The sequence below is a fragment of the Somniosus microcephalus genome, chromosome 10 (genome assembly GCF_052327205.1).
Source record: "Somniosus microcephalus isolate GS21.2 chromosome 10, FLI_Smic_1.0, whole genome shotgun sequence".
Classification (NCBI taxonomy): Eukaryota; Metazoa; Chordata; class Chondrichthyes; order Squaliformes; family Somniosidae; genus Somniosus; species Somniosus microcephalus.
In genome coordinates, this window is record NC_140996.1 from 198,483,892 (window position 1) to 198,507,113 (window position 23,222).

General features: G+C 43.5%; 1 protein-coding gene across 3 annotated transcripts in view; it reads right to left on the minus strand.

Moving 5' to 3' along the window:
• The window catches only part of tpte (transmembrane phosphatase with tensin homology), a 111,787-nt gene that overhangs the window by 7,590 nt on the left and 80,975 nt on the right, over window positions 1–23,222 (minus strand). For all 3 annotated transcript variants that reach the window (XM_085999420.1, XM_085999419.1, XM_085999418.1), the window contains 6 exons: window positions 17,880–17,961; window positions 17,677–17,765; window positions 12,691–12,752; window positions 10,126–10,206; window positions 9,547–9,652; window positions 1,256–1,353 (listed from right to left, as the gene is read on the minus strand). In XM_085999420.1, coding sequence (XP_085855546.1) covers window positions 1,256–1,353; window positions 9,547–9,652; window positions 10,126–10,206; window positions 12,691–12,752; window positions 17,677–17,765; window positions 17,880–17,961 — 518 coding nt within the window. The remainder of the gene's footprint in view (window positions 1–1,255; window positions 1,354–9,546; window positions 9,653–10,125; window positions 10,207–12,690; window positions 12,753–17,676; window positions 17,766–17,879; window positions 17,962–23,222) is intronic.

Consider the following 23,222-nt stretch of genomic DNA (forward strand, 5'->3'; position numbering starts at 1 on the left):
GTCTTGGAAAAGGTCCAGAGGAGAGCTACAAGAATGATTCCTAGCTTAAAGAACCTCAGCTACCCATAAGCTCAAAGACCTTGGTCTATTTACTTTGGAGCAGTGTCGACTTAGAGGTGACCTGATAGAGGTCAACAAAATAATTAAAGGGCTGGATAGCATCCCTATTGATAGATTATTCCAGTTTAACAGATTGGGAAAGACCAGAGGACACAAGTTTAAACTAAGAGTAGGAATAGACTGGATGTTAGGCGGTTCTTCTTTTCCCAGAGAATCGAGAGCCCCTGGAATGCGTTGCTGGCTGGTATGGTAGGTGCTGACTCTCTGTTCACCTTCAAGAGGGAGCTGGACCGGTTCTTGACTGGGGCACAGATTCCATCACATAGAAGGTAAGTGACTTTATAGGGAACACTTGGTCCATGTGATCTCCTGGACTGGTTTCAATCACCCGAGGGGAATTTTACAGAGTATTTTTTACCTTATTAGCCCTGGGTTTTTTCCCTTTTAAGCCTCTCCCAGGAGATTACACAGCTGCAGGGGTGGGTGTGAGGGGAGAGGGAAGAAGTGTCTAACCATGATGGTCTGGCCATCATGTTGTGGGGTAGGCTTGAAAGCCCAACTGATCTTTTCCTGCCCGTCAATTTTGTATGTGATGGCAATAGCACCTACCAACCTCATGACCTCTACCACCAAGAAGCACAAGAGCAGCCCTGTTGGAACGCCATCTCCAAGTCACACACCATCCCCTCCTGGACATATGCCACCATTCCTTCATTGCTATTGGGTCTTAATCTTGGAATTCCCTACCCAAGACCACCATGGAGCACCATCAACGCAAGGACTGCAGTGGTTCAAAAGGGCAGCCCACTACCACCTTCTCAGGATGTGGGTGGAGCTGGCAAAGTCAGTTTTGCCAATCCCTAGTGCCCCGAACAAAAAAAATTGTGGGCTTGCCAATGGAAGCTAACTCCACGTTGAACACAAGAGAAAGTAGTGGGAAGACATCCAAATTGTACCACCATAATTTTCCCAATTTACACTGGTTGTCATGTTCAGTATATTAGATCAAATTTATGAGCACAAATGCAAGACAAACATTTATGGTAAAGTCGAACTAACGGGTGCTTTAATTCAACTTGAACTCCTCTGGCAAGAAACAAGATAAAACATTTTAATGTAATAAATGTGCTACTTGGAATGCAACCAATACCATTAACAAACTTTCCTGATTTTTGCTAGTTACTGTATGCATTACCTTACAGTTTTCTTGTGTTGCACAAACACACTGAAATACGAGCACCTTCTTCACAATAATTTCAACTTTCAGGTCACTGCCATTGTTTCTACCAACTCCTGCATGGAACAAAGTCAACAGATTATTAATTTGGAAGAATCCATATATAAATGTTAATTGTTTCAGGTTTGATAATTCTCTCAATGAAAACGGTCGTGCATAATTACATATTAAATTTGAGATTATTTGCACTACTGGTTTATAAAATCTTATAGCCATCTGTAGAAGGAAAATAAAAACTCTCGAAAGAACATTAAAGCTAGGAGACCCAATTAACCTCCAAAAGAGTATTCAGTATTTCTGACAATTATTTCAGCATCCAGATTGCCAAAATACAAACTTGCTCAATCTGTGCAAATTTAATAATTATGAAAATTTGAAAGACGTGAATTGGGGCCACAGTTGTGCCCCACTGGTGGTTCCAAGCACCAACTACCTAAAGGCTAATTGACCAAAATGAAGTTACTTGTGAATTTGTAGATCAGAAAATGAAGGAATATTAAACGGCCATTTGGCCACCCAGCACAATGCATTGGAAGAGAGTTGAGATAATGAGTTTGCCACTCTTATTCTACCAAGTCGTATATCACTACTGAATAGATTTGACATTTGACCAGCTCGCTACTTGAAGTGCCCAAAATTCCCACTCTCATGGAATATTAAGACTATTAATATTTCAGTGCAGCACCGAGGCCCGGTGGACCCAAAAGATCCCATGACACTATTTTGAAGAGGAGGAGCAGGATAGTTATCGCCAGTGTCCTGGCCAATATTTATCCCTCTGCCATCATTAAATAAGCAGATTATCTGGTCATCACTACACTGCTGTTTATGGGAGCTTGCTGTGTGATCAGCTGCTGCCTTTTCTATATTACACCAGTGACTACACTTCAAAAGTACTTCATTGGCTGTAAAGTGCTTCGGGATGTCCCAAGGTAGCAAAAGGCACTATAAATACAAGTCTTTCTTTTCTTTTATTAGAATCGTTTGAATTTCAAATACTTAGATTTTAAATGGTTCAAATGATGCCTACAAGGCAGCAAGATAATCTGCATAATTACAAGATCTGCTGCCTTTACCCAATATTGCAGAACTAAGTCAACCAGCAAAGAGATACAGCAAATAAAAACCTGTAGATAACACCCACCCCCACCACTCCTTCTGAATGTTTCAAAGCACTTCATAACCAATGGATTACTTTTTGAAGTTTAGTCATTTGTTACATAAGCAACCACTGCAGCCAATTTGCACACAAGTCCCACAAACAACAAATGAGATATATGGGCAGTTATTCAATTTTGATGCCGTTGGTTAAGGATAAATGTTGGCAAGGACGCTGGGAGAACTCCTGGCTCTTTTTCAGAGACTGCACTATATGAATCTTTTAAATCTACTGGAACAGAAAAACAAGTTCTCAGTTGAACATCTCATCCAGAAGACAATACAGCACTCCCTCAATGCGACATTGAAGCTTCAACAAAAATGTGTGTTCAAGTCCTGGGTTGTAGCTTGAACTCAGCCTTTTGACTAAGACAGGAAAGCTACCACTGAGGCAAACACCCCATAATCAAGATGTACTTGCTACACAAGGAAAGATGGGATAGCGCCATCCATTGGAGAAGATGAAGAGAAGGGCAACAGGAATGATCCTAAATGTAAAAGGGATGAGCAAAGAAGAAAGGTGAAAGAAGCTTAAACTATGGATTATATTCTGTGCAGTATCAGAAGTCAGAATTTTACATTCAGCACTTGCATTTATATGGCACCTCGTGACATCTCCTAAGTGTCCCTAAGCACTCCACATACGACAAGTGACTTTGAAAGTGCAGTCTGTTTTGTAGGTGAATGCGGCAACCATTTTGCACACGCAAGGTCCCCCAATTAGTTTATTTGTTTTATATTAAAAAGCACCGAGGCCCGACCAGTTCCAGGGAGCAGTGAGGCTTACCAACTCAGCAGCGGGGAGAGAGGTAAAAAGTAATCAGAGTGTGACGTCACCAGGGAGCAGTTAAGTGATTGGTTGGTGAGTACTTCTCTTTTTTAAACTTTAACTCTGTGGTTTATAGTTGCTAAGGTCTTTTCTGGTGTAGTGGGGACTGTTGGTAAACCATACAAGCGCCTTAGAGTTTCTCTTTAATTGGTGATAGTGAATTAATTTAAATTAATTAAAGGGTAAGTCATGCCAGGAGAGCCTAGCCCTGTGTTATGCTCCTCTTGCTCTATGTGGGAATTCAGGGACACTGCCGGTGTCCCTGATGACCACGTGTGCCAGAAATGCATCCAGCTGCGGCTACTAGCAGACCGCATTGCGGCGCTGGAGCTGCGGATGGATGGGCTTTGGAGCATTCACGATGCTGAGAGATTCGTGGATAACACGTTTGATGAGGTGGTCACACCGCAGGTAAGGGCTGCACAGGCAGAAGGGAAATGGGTGACCATCAGGCAGAGCAGTAGAGGCAGGCAAGTAGTGCAGGGGACCCCTGTGGCCATCCCCCTCAAACAGGTATACCGATTTGGATACTGTTGAGGGGGATGACTTACCAGAGAAAGGCAGCAGCAGCCAACTTCCCAGCACATGGGGTGCTTCTGCTGCTCAGGAAGGGAGGAAAAAGAGTGGGAGAGCAATAGTGGTAGGGGATTCTATCGTAAGGGGAACAGATAGGTGTTTCTGTGGCCGTAGACGTGACTCCAGGATGGTTTGTTGCCTCCCTGGTGCCAGGGTCAAGGATGTCACTGAACGGCTGCAGGACATTCTGAAGGGGGAGGGTGAACAGTCCGAGGTCGTGGTTCACATTGGGACCAATGACATGGGTAGGAAGAGGGATGAGGGCCTGCAGCAAGAATTTAGGGAGCTAGGTAGCAGATTAAAGAGCAGGACCTCAAAAGGTTGTAATCTCTGGATTACTCACGGTGCCACGTGCTAGTGAGTATAGGAATAGGAGGATAGAGCAGATGAATGCGTGGCTAAAGAGTTGGTGCAGGAGGGAGGGCTTTAGTTTCCTGGATCACTGGGCCTGCTTCTGGGGAAGGTGGGACTTGTACAAGTCGGACGGGTTGCACCTGAACCAGAGCGGGACAAATATCCTTGCGGGGAGGTTTGCTAGCACTGTTCTGGGGGTTGGGGGGGGGGGGGGGGGGGGGGTTTAAAACTAAAATGGCAGGGGGTTGGGAACCTGAGCAGGGAGACAGAGGAAAGGGAAACAGGGATAAAAGCAAAAGATAGGAAGGAGAAAAACAAAAGTGGCAGCCAGAGAAATCAACGGTTTAATTCAAACGTGGCCACAGTAAATAATAATTCTAATAGGTCTAAGAGCATTAAAAAAACAAGCCTGAAGGCTTTGGGGGAGAAATTGGTTGAGTAGCGCCACCTGTTAGCGCCTAAAGAGGCAGTCAGTGGCTGTAGCGCCACTGGCTGCGTCTCCCGCGATATTCAGTAGGGGCGCTAATGGTGGCGTTAGGCTTTTGCGCTGCACCGCCACCGATGAAGTCATCGGTGTGCGCAGCGCCCCATTCGTGTCCCGTTCGCGATATTTGGTAGCGAACGCCGCAGTTGCACCACTCGCTACCCGCGCCCGGTTCACGGGGCCTTACTGTGCCGGCAGCAGCGCAAGTTAAGGTGGAGGTGCAGGGCGGCTGCTTTTTTGGCAGCCGCCTGCCAGCACCTCCGTCCCCGGCCTCCTAGCCGCCCCCTCCCCCGCGGCATTGCCGGCTGTTTCCTGAGAGCCCGGTACTTCTCCTTGGTGCCGGGCTCATTTGCCGGCACTCGATCGGGGATCGCGCTGTTGCAGGCACCTCCCCCTTAACAGTGGGAGGAAGGCCTGCAGTACCGCAGCGTGCCGTGCCGCAGCATGTGGCGCTGCGGCACGTTGCGCTGCGATAATCAGTTTCAGCGCCCTAAGAGGGACGCGGAGCGCCTCGAGCCTCGCCCCGTGTCCCTCGAGCGGCACTGAAACTGAATTACTCCGATCGCTGCGCTAAATCCTGTGCTCAGGCGACTTTTGTGCCACTTTGGCGCCCCAACCCAATTTCTAGGCCTTTGTGTCTTAATGCGAGGAGCATTTGTAATAAGGTGGACGAATTGGCTGCGCAAATAGAGGTAAATGAATATGATTTGGTTGGGATTACGGAAACGTGGCTCAAGGATGGCCAAGACTGGGAACTCAACATCCAGGGGTATTCAATATTCAGGAAAGATAGGCAAAAAGGAAAGGGAGGTGGGGTAGCATTACTGGTTAAAGAAGGGATTAATACAAATGTAATGAAGGATATTAGCTCTGATGATGTGGAATCTGTATGGGTAGAACTGAGAAATACCAAGGGGAAAAAAAATTAGTGGGAGTGATATATAGACCTCCCAACAGTAAGGCGGAGGTTGGGGGATGGCATGAAAAGGGAAATTAAAGAAGCGTGCAATAAGGGCACAGCAGTCATCAGGGGTGACTTTAATCTACATATAGATTGGGCCAACCAAATTAGTAACAATACTGTGGAGGAGGAATTCCTGGAGTGTTTACGGGATGGTTTCCTGGACCAATATGTCGAGGAACCAACCAGAGAGCAGGCCACCTTAGACTGGATATTATGTAACGAGAAAGGATTAATTAGCAATCTTGTTGTACGAAGCCCCTTGGGTCGGAGCGATCATAATATGATCGAATTCTTCATTAAGATGGAGAATGAAGTAGTTGACTCAGAGACTAGGGTCCTCAATTTAAATAAAGGAAACTACGATGGTCTGAGGCACGAGTTGGGTAGGATTGATTGGGGAATGGCACTCAAAGGGTTGACGGTAGATAGGCAATGGCAAACATTCAAAGACCGAATGGATGAACTACAGAATTTGTTCATCCCAGTTTGGCATAAAAATAAAACAAAAAAGGTGACTCAACCGTGGCTAACAAGGGAAATTAGGGATAGCATAAGATCCAAGGAGGCGACATATAAATTGGCCAGAAAAAGCAATAATCCTGAGGATTGGGAGCAGTTTAGGATTCAACAAAGGAGGACAAAGGGATTAATTAAGAAAGGGAAAATAGAATATGAGAGTAAGCTATCAGGGAACATAAAAACTGACTGTAAAAGCTTTTATAGATATGTGAAGAGAAAAAGATTGGTGAAGTCAAGCGTAGGTCCCCTGCAGTCAGAATCAGGGGAATTTATAATGGGGAACAAAGAAATGGCAGACCAACTAAATTCATACTTTGGTTCTGTCTTCACAAAGGAGGACACAAATAACCTCCCAGAGATGCCGGGGAACATAGGGCCTGATGAAAGGGTGGAACTGAAAGAAATCAGTATTTGTAGGGAAATGGTGTTAGGAAAATTGATGGGACTGAAGGCCGATAAATCCCCAGGGCCTGATAATCTACATCTCAGGGTACTTAAGGAAGTGGCCCTAGAAATAGACTCTGGAACAGTACCCATGGATTGGAGGGTAGCTAATGTTACCCCACTATTCAAAAAAGGTGGTAGAGAAAAAGCGGGGAATTATAGACCGGTAAGCCTGACATCGGTAGTGGGGAAAATGCTAGAATCTATTATAAAAGATGTAATAGCAGAGCACTTGGTAAGCAGTGACAGGATCAGACAAAGTCAACATGGATTTACAAAAGGTAAATCATGCTTGACTAATCTACTGGAATTTTTTGAGGATGTAACTGGTAAAATAGATAAGGGAGAACCAGTGGATGTGGTGTATTTGGACTTTCAGAAGGCTTTCGATAAGGTCCCACATAAGAGATTAGCGTGCAAAATTAAGGCACATGGGATTGGGGGCAAGGTATTGACTTGGATAGAGAACTGGTTGGCAGACAGAAAGCAAAGAGTTGGAATAAACGGGTCGTTTTCCGAGTGGCAGGCAGTGACTAGTGGGGTACCGCAAGGATCGGTCCTAGGACCCCAGCTGTTCACAATATATATTAATGATCTGGACGAGGGAATTGGATGTAATATCTCCAAATTTGCAGATGACACAAAGCTGGGTAGGAGGGTAAGCTGTGAGGAGGATGTCGTGAAACTCCAGTATGATTTGGACAGGTTGGGTGATTCGGCAGAAACATGGCAAATGCACTATAATGTGGATAAATGTGAGGTTATCCACTTTGGTGGCAAAAACAGGAAGGCAGATTATTATTTGAATGGCAATAGATTGGGAGAAGGGGAAGTGCAAAGAGACCTGGGTGTTCTTGTGCACCAGTCGCTGAAGGTAAGCATGTAGGTGCAGCAGGCGGTTAAGAAGGCAAATGGTATGTTGGCCTTCGTAGCAAGAGGGTTCAAGTACAGGAACAAGGATGTCTTGCTACAGTTGTACAGGGCCTTGGTGAGACCACACCTTGAGTATTGTGTGCAGTTTTGGTCGCCTTACCTGAGGAAGGACGTTCTTGCCATGGAAGGAGTGCAGCGAGGATTCACCAGGCTGATACCTGGGATGGCAGGAATGACGTATGAGGAGAGGTTGTGTCGATTGGGCTTATACTCACTGGAGTTTAGAAGATTGAGAGGGGATCTCATCTAAACCTATAAAATTCTGTCAGGCCTGGACAGACTAGATGCAGGAAGGATGTTTGAGATGGCCGGGGAGTCCAGAACCAGGGGTCATAGTCTAAGGATAAGGGGTAAGCCATTTAGGACTGAAATGAGGAGGAATTTCTTCACCCAGAGAGTGGTGAACCTGTGGAATTCTCTGCCACAGAGGGCGGTGGAGGCCAGTTCATTAAATATATTCAAAAAAAGTTGGATATATTTCTTAAGGCTAAAGGGATCAAGGGATATGGGGAGAAGGCAGGGACAGGGTACTGAATTTGGATGATCAGCCATGATCTCATTGAATGGCGGAGCAGGCTCGAAGGGCCGAATGGCCTACTCCTGCTCCTATCTTCTATGTTTCTATATTCTCTAGTTACTGGGAGAACAACTTCAAATGGTGCCCATGGCAATAGTTTGATGTCGCATCCAAAGATCAGCATCTTCAACAAGGCAGTACTCCATCATGAGCTACAAGGAAGACTGGTGTAAACAATTATGTCATTATCTGTGTTTGGGGTTAAAGCCTAGTTTTAGGGTATCCCTATATCTATTATTCTTGATAACTAAATACTATGATGTGTAATGTTAAATAGCTTTAAATTTAGATTTTTTTTTAAATCAGCTTTTTTTCCCCTGAAATAATCATCTGTGCTGGTTGATTCATTTGAGAATGCGACAGTAAGCTAATTTAATACTTTTTAATTACATAAAGTTTCATGTGAAGCTCTGCTCGAGACATTAGATAGTTTGAATATTGATGTTCACAGCAATAGATTTTTTTTACAACTTAAATTGGGATTAGCAAGTCTCTGGGTCCTACTGTATTAAACTCGAATTTTGTACTATTTGTGTCTTCTTTTTTATGAAGACGTTTAGACTACGGTGTTAGGTGTCTCAGCCGTGGTTCAGTTGGTAGTACACTCACCTCGGAGTCAGAAGATTGTGGGTTCAGGTCTCACTCCTTCAGCACAAAAGTTTAGGCTGACACTCCAGTGCAGTGCTGAGGGAGTGCTGCACTGTTGGAGGTGCCGTCTTTCGGATGAGACATTAAACAGAGGCTCCGTCTGGTCTCTCAGTTGGACTTACAAGATTCCGTGGCACTATTTCGAAGAGGAGCAGGGGCGTTCTCCCCTGTGTCTTTGCCAATATTTATCCCTCAATCACCAAAACAGATTATCTGGTCATGATCTCATTGTTCTGGGAGCTTGCTGCGCGCAAATTGGCTGCCGCGTTTCCTACATTACAAGAGTGACTGAATTTCAAAAGCACTTAATTGGCTGTAAAGTGCTTTGGGACATCCGGCGGTTGTGAAAGGTGCTATATAAATGCAAGTCTTTCTTTTACTGGAGACATGACAAGTGTCAGCTCAAGGGGTTCTCAAATTGATCAGCAGGCGCAGGTCATTTTTGTTCTGCCCAAAAAAAGTGCTCAGATTTAAAAAAAAAAAAAAAAAAAATTTTTTTTTTTTTATATAAAGTGTTCAGATAAAGCACTTAATAAAAGTACCATAACCTTGCACACAGCAGAGTTTAGTTACATATAAAGGATACAGAATATCCAAAAATTGTGCCTTAACTCTATCCATAGGCAATGTTTAAATAACAGAGTGCCTAGATCATGTGCTCAAGTTCTGAGCCCATAACTTGTGTTTTAGAGGCAAGGATGCGATTAACCAAGCCCAGTAAAAAGTTCTGCTAAACAAAAGTTTATGGGATAAATTAGCTCACCATGAATCGAATAGATTCTAATGCTTTTCATTTTTAGTTTCTTCTGTGGTGGGGGTTGCCGTTTGTACTCGTTTTTCATTACTTCATAATAGCCAACATATCTACTCTGTAAGGCAAGATAAAAAGCATTTCAAATTCTACTCAGATGCATTGTTTATAACAACTTGCTGAACAGTACAATTCCCCCTATTTTGTAAAGAAAAACATTGCTCACGGAACAAGCAGCAGATTTAAGAGGCCACATTAGAGTAATGTGTCCATACATACAACAGTACAGCAATTAAAGCATTCCACAAATCAGGGCTTCACAAATTTCAGTAACTTAATGTAGATGAATCTAAACTTGGTTATAACCACCCTGAACATTCAATATTGAGAATACATGGGAAGATGCAGTTAACTGCAACTCTGGTATGTAAATTAATATATAGCTATCAGGAGAAAGGCTTTTTTGTGGCGGTTAGTTTATAAAACTCAACTAAATGTAAAAATTCCAGACATTTTAGTGCATTAGGCATCGAGTAACACCCATTCTGTCCAAAACAAATGGTTGGTACAAGTCTAATCATTTAATATTACCTGGGAGGGAGTTTCCACTCCTTGAAATTTTGAGCTGACACTGGTGTCCGTTCTCCTTTCTCCAAAGTAGTCTAAACTTTCCTATCAGGAGAAAAAGACAAAAATATTACTATTTGATTCCAGTTCTTTAATACAATTACAGCTCAGATACCAAGCTCAAAATCAATTTTTTACATCAATATTCAATCTATTTAAATAAAGCGACACCTTAACCTCTGGGGGCGATTTTTGCCAGCCCTGGGGAGGTGGGACTGCCAGGAAAATGGCAGAATCTGGGGCGGGTACCCATCCCGCCTCTGTGCCATCTTCCCAGGAGGCGGGTACCCGACCCGCGCCGGTCCAGTCTCCGAGGCGGGAAGGGGATTAGTGTCAATTAACTGCCTGTTAACAGGCAGTTTTTTTTGGATAATCCCTATTTTGAGCCCTGTAGTGCGGGCTTCCCGACGGTTCCGAACCTCGCCAGGGTCAGCGAGGTGGGCAGTCGGTCTGCGGGGGTCGGAGGGGCCGAGATGTCCAGTGTGCAGGTGAGTGATGGGTGCATGTGTGCAGAGGTAAGTGTGTGAGGTGTGTGTATATAGGGGTCGATTTTCCTGAAGCTGTCGGGAAGGCGGCAGGACTACAACTTTCGGGTTTTAGACCCGCCTACTTCGACGTCCGGCCAATCCGCACAATTTTCCCTTGATTGACCTTGTTGAGCCCGCCCAGCGGGCTCAGCAGGCCAATTAAGGGCCACCCGGCAACAGGTGACGTCAGTCTGCAATTTCATCTGTCAAGAGTTCGTGACAGATGAAATATCAGTGTTTCATAGCTGTTTGAAGCTGTGAAACTGATAGTCTGAGTTCTAACATGAGTCCTTCTGCACAGACTCAGTTAGAACTCTCAGCAGCACTCAAAGCTGAAGGCTGTCACTTTTCACAGATCGCAGCCGTTCAGCTTTAAGTGCCGGCTGAGTGGTGGGCACCCGACGGCTACAGGAAGAAAGGCTGTTAAGGTAAGTACAGGTAAGTAAAAGTTCTTTACACACTTTAGACACACCAAACACACTTACCTTTGCACTCATGCACCCATCACTCACCTGAGCACCGACATCGCGACCCCGCCAACTCCTTCAACCCGCCTGCTCTAACCTGGCGTGGTTTGGAGCCATCGGGAATCCCACACGAAACCCCTCAAAATAGGGATTAGGCTAAAAACTGCCCATTAACAGGCAGTTAATTGGCACTAATCCCTTCCCGCCTGGTTTCGGCGGGTCCCAGTGCGGGGCGGGTACCCGCCGCCCCTGAAATTTGCGTGGGGCGGGGTGGTGTCGGGACCCCCGAATTCAGGATTCCCCCCCCCCCCCCAACACACGCCTGAAACCCCGCCTGACGGCGCCAGGAAAAATCGACCCCATAGTGTTTTATTGGCTCAGAAATTCGGGTCTCCACTGCGCATGCGCAGGAAACTGGCACTTCCATTCCTCTGAAAGCAGGGGTTCAGAGGTCGAACGCGTGCGCGGGGGAGGCTGCGCGTGCGCATCAAACTTAGGTGTGTTTTTTTATTTTTTTATATGCAGGTTTTTCCATGAGGGTAAGTCTGCAGAATTTAGAAATGTAAAAAGCAGGCATAAGGCCTGCTTTTTACAAGGTAGGTGAATTAATTAAAATTAAAACATTTTTTCCACAGGTTTATTATTTTTAAATACTTTAAAGCAAGGTAAGTTTATTTTTAGCCCCATTAGAATATAAAATTATTTTTTTCAAAAATTTAAATTATTGTTTAAAAGTTATTTCATGTATAGTTTATTTAAAAAATGTGATTAAAAATTTTTTTTTTGAAGGTTTAGTGCTATTTTGGGGCCGTAGTATTTATAAGTCTTGACAGCACTTCCTGTCAAGACTTATGAATGGAGCATTCCCTGCTCCGATTGGCTCCCCATGTCCCACGTGATCCCAGGGAACGCATCGAACTAACTGCGCCCCTGGGATACGCAAGCACTGCGCGCCGGCAGCTGGGCCAGGCCCCGGATTGGAATTCCACGGGGCCCTACAGCTCAACGGCCGGCGCGCAAGGTAAGTGCAGATCGGGGGCTTGCACCCGTGGAAAGCCCCCGACCCGAATTTCTGGGCCATTAAGTTTTACTTACCTTTACTTCTTCCTGCAGGCTTCCTCCCTTCAGGTCTTGGGAGTCCCTCAGCTCACCGGCACAGAAAGCAGAATGGCCGCTGAACTGTCAAAAGCTGCAGCCTTCTGCTTTCTTCTCAGGAAGGCTTTCTAATTGAGTCTTGAGTAAAGACACAACGTAGAAGACAGATTGTCAGTGTTTGACAGCTTCACAGAGCTGTCAAACGATGACATTTCATCTGTCAAAAGCTCGACAGATGAAACATCACTCGCTGACGTCACCTGTAACCTGCTGGGCAGGCTTAACAAGGTCAATCAAGGAAAAATAGCGTGGGTTGGCCACAAGTCAATGGAGGCGGGACTAAAACCTGACACGTGGGAGTCCTGCCTCCAAAAGCTCCCCATTGAGAAAATCCAGCCCAATGTTTCACATAAAACTCTGCAAAATCAAAGTCAGTTTACCTTTGCATTCTCAAATTGATCACTGTCAATCAGCCAGGTACAGACCATTGTTCCAGTTCTGCCTAAAAAAAAAGCTCAGATAAATCCAAAGTTTAAAGGTAACCTTACATACAGTAGAATTGAGAGAACAATGGATATGGGGATACCCCAAAACTGTACCATAACCCCAACTACAGATAAACCTGCAGTTTTCCCCACACCAGTTATTCTTATGACAGAGGGAGAATGCCAGTTAGAACCACCCAAAAATCGAGACAGCCTAACCCTTTAACCTAGAGTGTTAGTGGATTAACTTGACCCAAATACAAACTAAAGGCTCCAAGATCATGCGTTAATCAACTGTCCTTTCCCACCAACACCCCCCCCACCCAACACCCCAGTTCCTACAAGTTACAGCCCTGTAACCAAAAAGCCATGGGAGTATTATTTGTTGTGGTTTTTTTTTGCCAAAACAGCCATCACAATGGTCCAGCAGCCATTAATGTGTCCAGATTAATGTTTTGATGTTTTGTAATCATTGCAAGGTTATGGCCCAGAGCCACAAGATCTTGAAAACCTAGATCAAAAAGATCCCAATAGTCATTCACACAGATATTAATTTCCAGAGTGCTCAGTGTTACATTTTAAATTTCCAATGACTAACGTGGAACAACGGGAGCAGTTTTGCACTCCCAGCAGAGGTGCGTGCTCATAGGGAGCGCAAATTCCAGGCAGGACGATGACCGTGTAAACCCAATTCTCCAATGCAAGTATGATTCCTTGCTGGGAATGCAGAATTACCCCATATAATCTCCCTTTCCAATGAGTGGCCACAGTATTCAGACCCTTAACCTGGAGTGTTTATTCAGCACAGTTATCACCAGATGGACAGAAATTAGTGGAGGGAGGTTTGTATTCTCACATAGTCACATATTAATACATAAAAGGTAGCCAATTACGTAGGAATATAAAGTTACAGAAGGGATACTCAAATCGTCCTTTTTCTAGCCTTAATTACACAAAGTCCTCGATGCTCACTTGTGTTTCAAAACAGGATTAGGAAGCTTTCTAGGTCAACGATCCCATGTCAGAAGTCAGCGTTAGGTGGTGACTGCATAATACAGGGCAATTTGCTCAACTGCTACATAATTTTTTCCCTCTAAATTTTGATCTCTAAATTTCTAACCCTCTTGTATAGATACAAGAACTTTCCTTCATTAAACTCCCCCCACCCCCCACAAAATGCCTATAAAAAGTCTCAAGAGGAGGTGGGTATTGGAGTGCCAATACATATAATAATGGACTTTAGATGCTATTATTCTTTAGTGTTTTACAAGCTAAGGTTCAAAAAGGAGACACATTTTAATTGAGAGTGTTAAATTTTAGTGAAACTGTAATAACTCCTATGGTCTCCTCATTCTCTCATGTCCTCCTCCCTCTCCCCAAGTATTGTAGTGAATTGTGTGTGACTATCTAGCCCATGTTTTGTTTCCTGTACCTAGTCTCTCTCTAGGAATTCTTGTGCTGTAAACTTACTTTTGGCTTTGCTCCTCCGATAGTTAAATTCAGTTTAGGAATCAATATCCATCAAAGGTCACTGAACACTTGTGAGCCAGAACTTCAGTATTATACAGCATTCAACTTTGAGGCCATTGATAAATCATTAATGTATAATAAACAAATATTTTACTTCACTACACACGGTTTAACTATGTGCATTTAATACTACTACTAGTGGCATTAGATTCTCCTTTTTGGAAATTTACCTCAATCCATGACCAGTTGGGTAGAAATGATCAAGTCAAGATTTTGATTTAAAGGCCTGTTATTTGTTGAAACAACAAAACACATCAGTTTTGAAATTTTCATAATGATTCAAATTCACAAAAAATGTGCTGAAAGTAGATGTTACCTGGTCTTTTCAAATTTTGAAGAGGTCAAGGGAAGTTCTATAAAGTCCTGCATCTAACACACTTGTCACAATGGAGTCATGCCCAGTGTAATGCCTAGAATTACTTTTCAGGCCTCCCCTCAGTTTCTTTAAGTGACACTGCAGGTAAGTTTTTCCTCTCTTTTGCCAGGTTCTAACTAACCTATTTGACTTGCTTTATTTTTCCTTCAATCAGCCATCTCCACAGGCCTCGCTGTCCTTCCCATTAAAAGGACCTTGGGTCATGTCATTCAATCACCCTCCTGTCCTTGATATATTATTTGGCACCCGTTTGGATTGTCACCCACCCTGCTCCCACCTCAAGCCAATGTAGCTGCTGACCCACCTGCAAGTTAGATCTCCGGTCGTAGGCCTTCCCTAACCATTCCAAGGCTACCCATCATCCTTTCTTCCTTCTACCCATAAGCTTCTCATTGCAATACAGCACGAAACGGTCAGTCTAGATTATGTACTCAAATTTCTGAAGTGCAGCTTAAGCCCAAGACCTTCTGACATTACACACAAGTAATGTGTGTCACCGAGTCCCTACAATCCAGAGTGCACCTGGATTGGCCAAGGTCTCTAGTTAAACAATAGCATGACCCACAGATTACGACAGAACCCTTGTTTCATGTACAAACAGAAGGTCATAGGTTCAAACCCCACTTCAGGAGACTTGCACACATAATCTAGACTGACACTTCCCGGAGTGTCTGTGGAGTCCTCTTTTAGACGAGATGTAAAATCGAGGTCCCATCTGCCCTCAGGTGGGTGTAAACCATTCGAAAAGGAGCACTGCTGTTTGTGGAACCTTGCTGTGCCAAATTGGCTGCTGTCTGTCTACATTACAACAGTGACAGCACTTCAAAAATACTTAATTGGCCATGAAGCACTTTGGGACATCCGGAGGACATGAAAGGCACCAGATACATTCAACAGTTCTGACAAAGGGTCAACGACCTGAAACGTTAACTCGGTCTCTCTCCACAGATGCTGCCTGACCTGCTGAGTATCTCCCGCAGTTTCTGTTTTTGTTTGATAAAATTCAAGTACTTTCCTTCCCCACTATGGTAATCTTTCTTCTTTAATGAAAGGCAAACTGAAAAGCACTTTGAGAGATGGGGCACAATTGTAAACCACTGAAATCCATCAGTTTCCCACCACTCCTCGTCCCTTGCAAAATAAAATTAATGCAATGCTACAGACACCTTTGGGCAAAAAGCCCACTTTCAGTTAACTAAACCCGAGCTAAATGGCCCCATCTATTCTGCTGCAGGCTGCCCGGGCTGGTTGGGGAGGGAATTGAATTGTCCAAGGGCGAGCTTCCATGGGAAAATTAGAATTTTCATATTTAAAAAAAGTGATTCATTCTCAGTGTGTGCTTTTGTATTTCATTAGTGATCTAAAAAAGGAAAAACAAAATGGCATTTGGATTTTTAACTGACCAAACCAGACCATTTCCCCTGAAAGCGACCCCCCCCCATATTCAAGCTCCACAACCCCAGTTCAGAGACTCTATCGCCACTAAATCCAGTTCACAGACACTCCCCCACCTCTTCAGGGATTCCCTCAATCTACAATCCTCCCATTTCATACTAACTGTTGTCCACCCCCCCACCCCAATTCAATCTGGCACTCTTCTCCCCCAATCCAAAACAAGTGGCATTACTTTCTACAATTCATTCAAACTGGCACTCCATCAATTAATGCTGGCACTTTCCTTCCTCTCTCACCCCAAAGCACTGCTATCGATCCCCCCACCTTTTCTCTCCCAATCTTATGAGTATTGTGCGAAAAAAAACCTTGCATTTATATAGTGCCTTTCATAAACTCAGGATGTTCCAAAGCCCTTTACAGCCAAATAAGTACTTTTGAAGAGTCGTCAAATAGAAGTCATTCTGGCTGCTGCAGACTAAACATGAATTCCTATTTCCACCTCAGTTTGTAGTGGCCAGAATCACCTCAATTTACAGCATCTTTCAAGGAATGATGCACAGGGTAGAGGGCCCCAGTCTATTTATTAGCAAAATGTTGACAGGTGAAACAGACTCCCAAAATGCTGCCCATTTGCAAATGCACCAAAAAACACCCCCCCCCCCCATCCCTTTTCAATAAAAGATACAAAATAGTAAATATTAGAGAACTTCCACAGAAATTCACCCCCATCTCTCCAGGATGCAGAGTGATGGAACTCCATTCATGTTAATTAGATCTGGCCATTTAGGAGCGAGATCAGGAAGTACAATTTTCACAGACAGTGGAAATCTCAGCCAAAAAGGGTCTGGATGCTGGATCAATTGAATTTTTTTAAATTTTATTTAAAAAAAAAAAAAATTTTTTAAAGACCGAGATTGATAAATTCTCATTCAACAATTTCAGACCATAACTTCTACCCCTATTTTTCCCACATGGCAGCTGATGATGATTCTGCCATTCCCATTTACACTTCATCTAGACTCATCTTTTGTTTCTTTACTTGTCCCATTACCATCTCCTTTTGCCTTGCATCAACATCCCTTTTGTCTTTTAATCTCTCCTGCCTTCCACCCTATCACAGACCTTCCCTTTTGCTTTCCTTCCCTTCCCATGCACTTGCTTAAAATCTGTTACATCTCTAAGTTTTTCCCCAGTTCTGACAAAAGGTCATCGACCTGAAACGTTAACCGTTTCTCCACAGATGCTGCCTGACCTGCTGAGTATTTCCAGCATTTTCTGTTCTTGTTTCATCTTCTCCATAACATCAATTACAGATCATATGCTCTCAAAAGCAGCCCTATTAATTCAATAGGTGCAATATTTCAGATCAGCCTGGGAGCAGATCTGGAGATCTTCCAGAAGATCTGAAGAAAGCAACTGGAGACCAAATGAGATCTTCTTTGACTGGATTAAAACAGCAATTATTGGATTCCCCCCAACCCAGATATAAAAGGAAGGGCATTGTGCAGAAAGCAGTCTCCCTAGATCTTATTTCCCCTTTAATAAGGAGATTAATCCATTAACTTTTGAATTTGATAACCTATAAAAGGGTCTGAATTATATGTGTAAAAATGTCAACTATTAAACCAAAAGTCTCCTACCTTTACCACCTTTGCAATGAATTGCTATAACATTTTTCTCATCAGCTGCCATCCAATCCCGAACATTAGCTGTAAATTTCAGCATGTCCCTGATGTATAAAACGTTAAAACTTTTAAAACTCATACCTGACAGCAATGCAAGGTTGTTAAAGCTTTCTTTAAAAACAAAAACTTTCACTTTAAATAGACAAAGAAACACTTACTCCAGAGCAGGCACATTGTGGTCATCAATGAAAACTCTTTCCACTCTGTAATGGAAGTATCTGGGGTTGTAACCCTTTTCACCTACCACAGAAACAGAAGCTCTTAAAAATCAGATATTGAAAAAATCATTAAATGAATAAGCCGGCATTAATCCACTACTATAGGTGGGCAATTGAACTTTTAGAAGTCACTCGGCAAATTTTATTCTCCTTAATTTCTTGTTGCACTCTTGTGGTGCAAAAACCAATATATTAAGTTGAGGAGTATCATTTCTCACCACCACATCTCTTGAATACAATTATTCCTGGGCTTTAAGAGATAAGAACAAATGTAGGAGCAGTTATTCAAGATGACACCTAACTTTTAATGTTCATTTTTAAAAGAATTTGTTCTAAAAAAAAACTATGCTGGGTCTTGAGCAAAGTGACTGGAAAAATTGCAAAAGTGCCTTCAAGAACTAGAGCAAAAAAAAACCTGGGGAAATACAGGAGGAGGAGGAATATTTACTGCCAGCAAGCAATGGTGTTGGAAGAACACTGCAGTCACTTAAATCATCTGCAGCATGCATGACACAAGTAACCCATTTAAAATACCTGGAATTACCAGCTGTGATTGTCTGCTCCTTTGTAAATGGCAACTGTGTGAACAATAGCACAAACACAATTTTGCAGCACAAACCACGTCAAGAAATACGGGTTAGCGAACTAGAACTCACAAATCATGTCAGGAAACAAAGGTTAGTGAACTGGAATTCAATAGGAGGTGGCCAGTTTCCCCCCCCCCCCCAAATAACACTACTCATGCTCTGGCAACTTTAGTGATGCCAATGCTGGGGTATGGTAGCATAGTGGTTATGTTAGTATTAATACTATTAATATAGATACTAATAATCCAGTAGGCCTGGACTAAGGAGTTCAAATCCCACCATGGTAGCAGGGAATTTAAAATCAGTTAATTAAATAAATTTGGAATAAAAAACTAGTGTCAATAACGGTGACCATGAAACCCATCTAGTTCACCAATGTCCTTTAGGGAAGGAAATCTGCCGTCCTTACCCAGTCTGGTCTATAGGTGACTCCAGACCCACAGCAATGTGGTTGACTCTTAATTGACCTCGGAAATGGCCCAGCAAACCACTCAGTTGTACAAGGGCAATAACTGCTGGCCTTGGCAGCGACACCGACATCCCATGAATGAATAAAAATAAAATTCAATTTTTCCATTTTATTTGTACCTGCAAGAGTGGTTTATTAGAAGCTATGCAGAGCGTGACGACAGCAGAGCTGTTCTACTGCAAGTTATTCAAAACATTACTTGCATCTTCTTTAAATTTTGGATGGTCAAGGAGTTTAAAAGTGGACTTCAGTCTGCAGACTCTTTGGGGGGGAAGCTAGGGGGTAGCAGTAGTAGGAAGATTTGCGGTTGCTAAAACCCATGTAGCCTTTGGCGGACTAAAATTAGTAGCCTCTTAAGAGGGTGGGGGTATTTGAACTAAAAACTCCAGAAAGTTTCCTAACTGATGGTAGGAACAGTTGAATTTCCAAATGTAAATGCAAGTTTTCAGACGGAGGAAGTAGGCAAAGTCAACATTTGTAATGAAAGACCCATCAGGAGACATCTTAAAAAAGGGAGTTATTGGCCCAGAAATTCAGGTCCCAACGTGTGAGTACGCACGGGGTACTCACCCGTAGGCCCAATGAAAGTGCCGGTTTCGTGCATGCATGGGAAACCGGCACTTCTGTTCCCCTGAAAGAAGGGGTTCAGAGGTGGAACGCGTGCGCCGGAGAGGCAGCGCGTGCACATCGAATGTACGTTTTTTTTTTTTGCAGCTTTCTCCGGGGCCTGCTTTTAACAAGTGGTGAATTAATTAAAATTAAAACATTTTTTCCCCACAGGTTTATTATTTTTAAATACTTTAAAAGAAAGGTAAGTTTATTTTTAGCCCCGTTAGAAAATGTGATTAATTTTTTCAAAAATTTAAATTATTGTTTAAAATAGTTATTTCATGTAATTTATAGTTATTTTAAAAATGTGATTTAAAATTTTTTTTTTGAAGATTTAGTGATGTATTGGGGCTTATAGTATTTATAGGTTTGACAGCTCTTCCTGTCAAACTTATGAATGAAGCATTTCCTGCTACCATTGGCTCTCCATGGCCCACGTGATCCCAAGGGACGCATCGAACTAACTGCGCCCCTGGGATACGCAAGCACTGCGTGCCGGCAGTTGGAGGAGGCCCAGGATCGCAATCCCACAGCTCAACGGCCGGCGCGCTAGGTAAGTGCAGGTTGGGGGCTTGCACCTGCGGGAAGCCCCCGACCCGAATTTCTGGGCCATTGTCTAAAGGTTAACACCTGGGATATGAAAATCTTCTTCTGGTTTAAAAAGGTGCTGCCAGAATGATTCAGCTTTAATTCAGTGTTCAAGTTCAGGGTCCAGTTAGGAACTTTTCAGTTGCTGTAATTGACACATGCCTCCTACAGAATCACCGCCACCCACCCCCCCCCCAACAAAACTTCAGGAAGTCTGCCGTCTGTGTCCTTTAGAAATCTCGCAGTTTATCAGACAGAAATATATTGCAAAAAGTTTTGAACCCTAGTGGATTGATTCAATCTTTATTGTTTCATAAGTATTTGCATCAGTATCGTGCTGCAATTGTGTCTGTAGAGTTAGAAATATGGTTATTAATTTTCAGTCTGAACGTCAAGATCTGACAGCATGGCATGTTCTACATTACAGAGGGGGCAGGGTACACGGTTGGTCGCACATGCAACTACCAGTGCAAAATATAAAAGAACAGTTTTTAATCCTGTGGCACACTATTCCAATTCACAGAATCCAGAAGAGTGTATAGTCGAGGGGTAGAAGTCAGCTTATCTGCATTTTACTGTAAACACAGAGCTGGGACAACTCATCATAACACAGACAACAAGAACACTTGACAATGTAAATAAAAGTAAAAGAAAGTAAAGACAAATAAAAAAGGGGCAGGAAAAATGCTGGGAAAGGATAAGAAAATGCAGTGACACAGGGACAAAGTTAAACTATGTTATAGTGTCCATGAGTTTTAGTGTAATTTTGTTTACCGTGCTCTCTTATTTGTGATCAAACCAAAAGGCTGATTACACTTAAACATTTCATCCCAACAACACGAAGCAGTCCTGCATTAACCCTTCACGTGCTATAGATCTCAAAATCAGTATTAAATCAGCTCACTGTTCCACTGATGTGGGCGACAGTGTCAAGGCCACATTTATTGCCCAATTCTAGTTGCCCCAAGATTATAGTGGGCCTTCTCCCTGAACCACCGCAGTCCTTGTGCTCATGGTGCTCCCATAATGGTGATAGGTCGGAAGTTCCAAGGTATTAACCTAGGTGACAATGAAAGAATGCTGAAATGTCTAAATCAGGATGATGTGTGACTGGAGGGAAACTTACAGGTGATGTTGCCACAACATTACGGCTTGTCCTCCTCAGTGGTAGAGGTCGCAAGGGAGGAGGGTGCTATCAAAGTAAACTTGGGGAGTTGCTGCAGTGCATCCTGTAGATTATACATACAAAAGCCACAGTGCAGGAAGAGTGGATATTAACCCAATGGCAAGGGTGCTGATCAAGTGAACTACTTTGTCCTGGATGACATCAAGCTTCAAGTGTCGTCGAGGCTGCACCCCATTAAGAGGGGAGCATTCCATCACACTCTTGAATTGAGCCCTTGTATATGGTGGGTATGGTCCTCTCAGAGCAGATTTATTGAACATTCAGCCAGTGTCCATATGGTTGGTCCAGTTAAGATTCTGGTCAGCGGTGACCCCTTAAGATATTGATGGTGCTTTTGAAGGCCAAGGGGCAATGGCTGGGCTCTCTCTTGTTCGAGATGTTTGTTACCTGGCACTTGCAGCATGAATGTTGCCTGCCACTTCCAGGTCCAAATGTCAACCAGGTCCTGCTGCAGGCCGAAAAACTGCTCATTATCAGTTGTGAATAGAATGGAGCACTGTGGAAATGCCAGGAAACAGTCCCACTCCTGAACTTCTGGAGGGATGAAGCAGCTAAAGATGGATGGACCAATGAACTCCTGTAGTGACTTCCTGGGTTTGCAATGGCAGGCTTCCGATAACCACAATCATCTTTGTTGTGTATGTAACCTGTTCCACCTTAAGAGATGTACTACTTTCTCAGGCTGCTGTAGACGTAATACCGGGGGTGAACACACCAGTATATAAGCACTGTGCAGTAATCTTGTATTCAGAATAGTCCCTACCTCCAACCAGTAAAGACCTGTTCTTGATTGTTATTAATTAGTCTGTGTCTTAATTAACTAGATAACTCACAGATTTAACAATCTTTTATTGCATCAGCTATGATTCCAGACACTGGAGACTTTTCCCTTTGCCCCCACGGATCTTAAATTGTGCTAGGGCTACTTGGTGCCATACTTGGACAAATGCTATATTGATGTTGAGGCAGCTACTTCCACCTTCACGCTGGCATGCAACTCTCCTGTCCATGTCTGGATCGAGGCTGTGAAGAAGTCTGGAGGAGAGTGGTTCTGGTGAAACTGTGGTGAGCACCAAGCAGGTTATTGGCAAATAGGTGGATGACTGGCACTTTACTGATAATTGGGAGGAGATCGATAGAGTGGTCATTGGCCACGTTAGATTTGCACTGCTCTTGGACAATCACCACTTTGTCTTTTTCATCCTCAGCTGTTCATGTCATCCTGGGCTTCCAAAGTTGGACCTGGTCAAATTACAACACTAAGTTTTAAAGATCCCAATGGCAAGATCTGATTTTTTCCAATGGAAATCAGCCCTACAACAACGAACACTTAAGCAGGATCTATCTGGAGCAACCGGGATATAACGATGGATTCAAGTAGAGGTTGATTGAAATGATGAACCTTTTGTAATGCAAATCCCGTTGCCAGATACGATGGCCCACTACCTGCAACAGGCGTAAGGGGGTAACGTGCGTGAAAATGGAGAGCAAGAGATCCTGTGTTTCTAAATCAGTGAGGCTCTGGACCATAAAGGAAATCGCAAACCACAATCTGCAAAGAACTCTGCTTAGCAAAGGGCACTGTTGCAACCACGTGGGCCAACAGAAGATGAAACGCCGATCCAGAGAAAATGAATCCGCACTGCGACAAATGAAGCTCTTGATGAAGCAGTGTATCGCTGGTTTGAAACAGCCAGGGCGCAACATTCCAGTGTTGGGCAGATATGAAGCAATCTACACTATAGTTTTTTGTGTTTACATTTTTCTGATGCAGAAAATTGCCAAACCCTACTATCGTGAACACCATCAGACGATCATTTCTGCTGATCCCAAAGGGTTTTGTT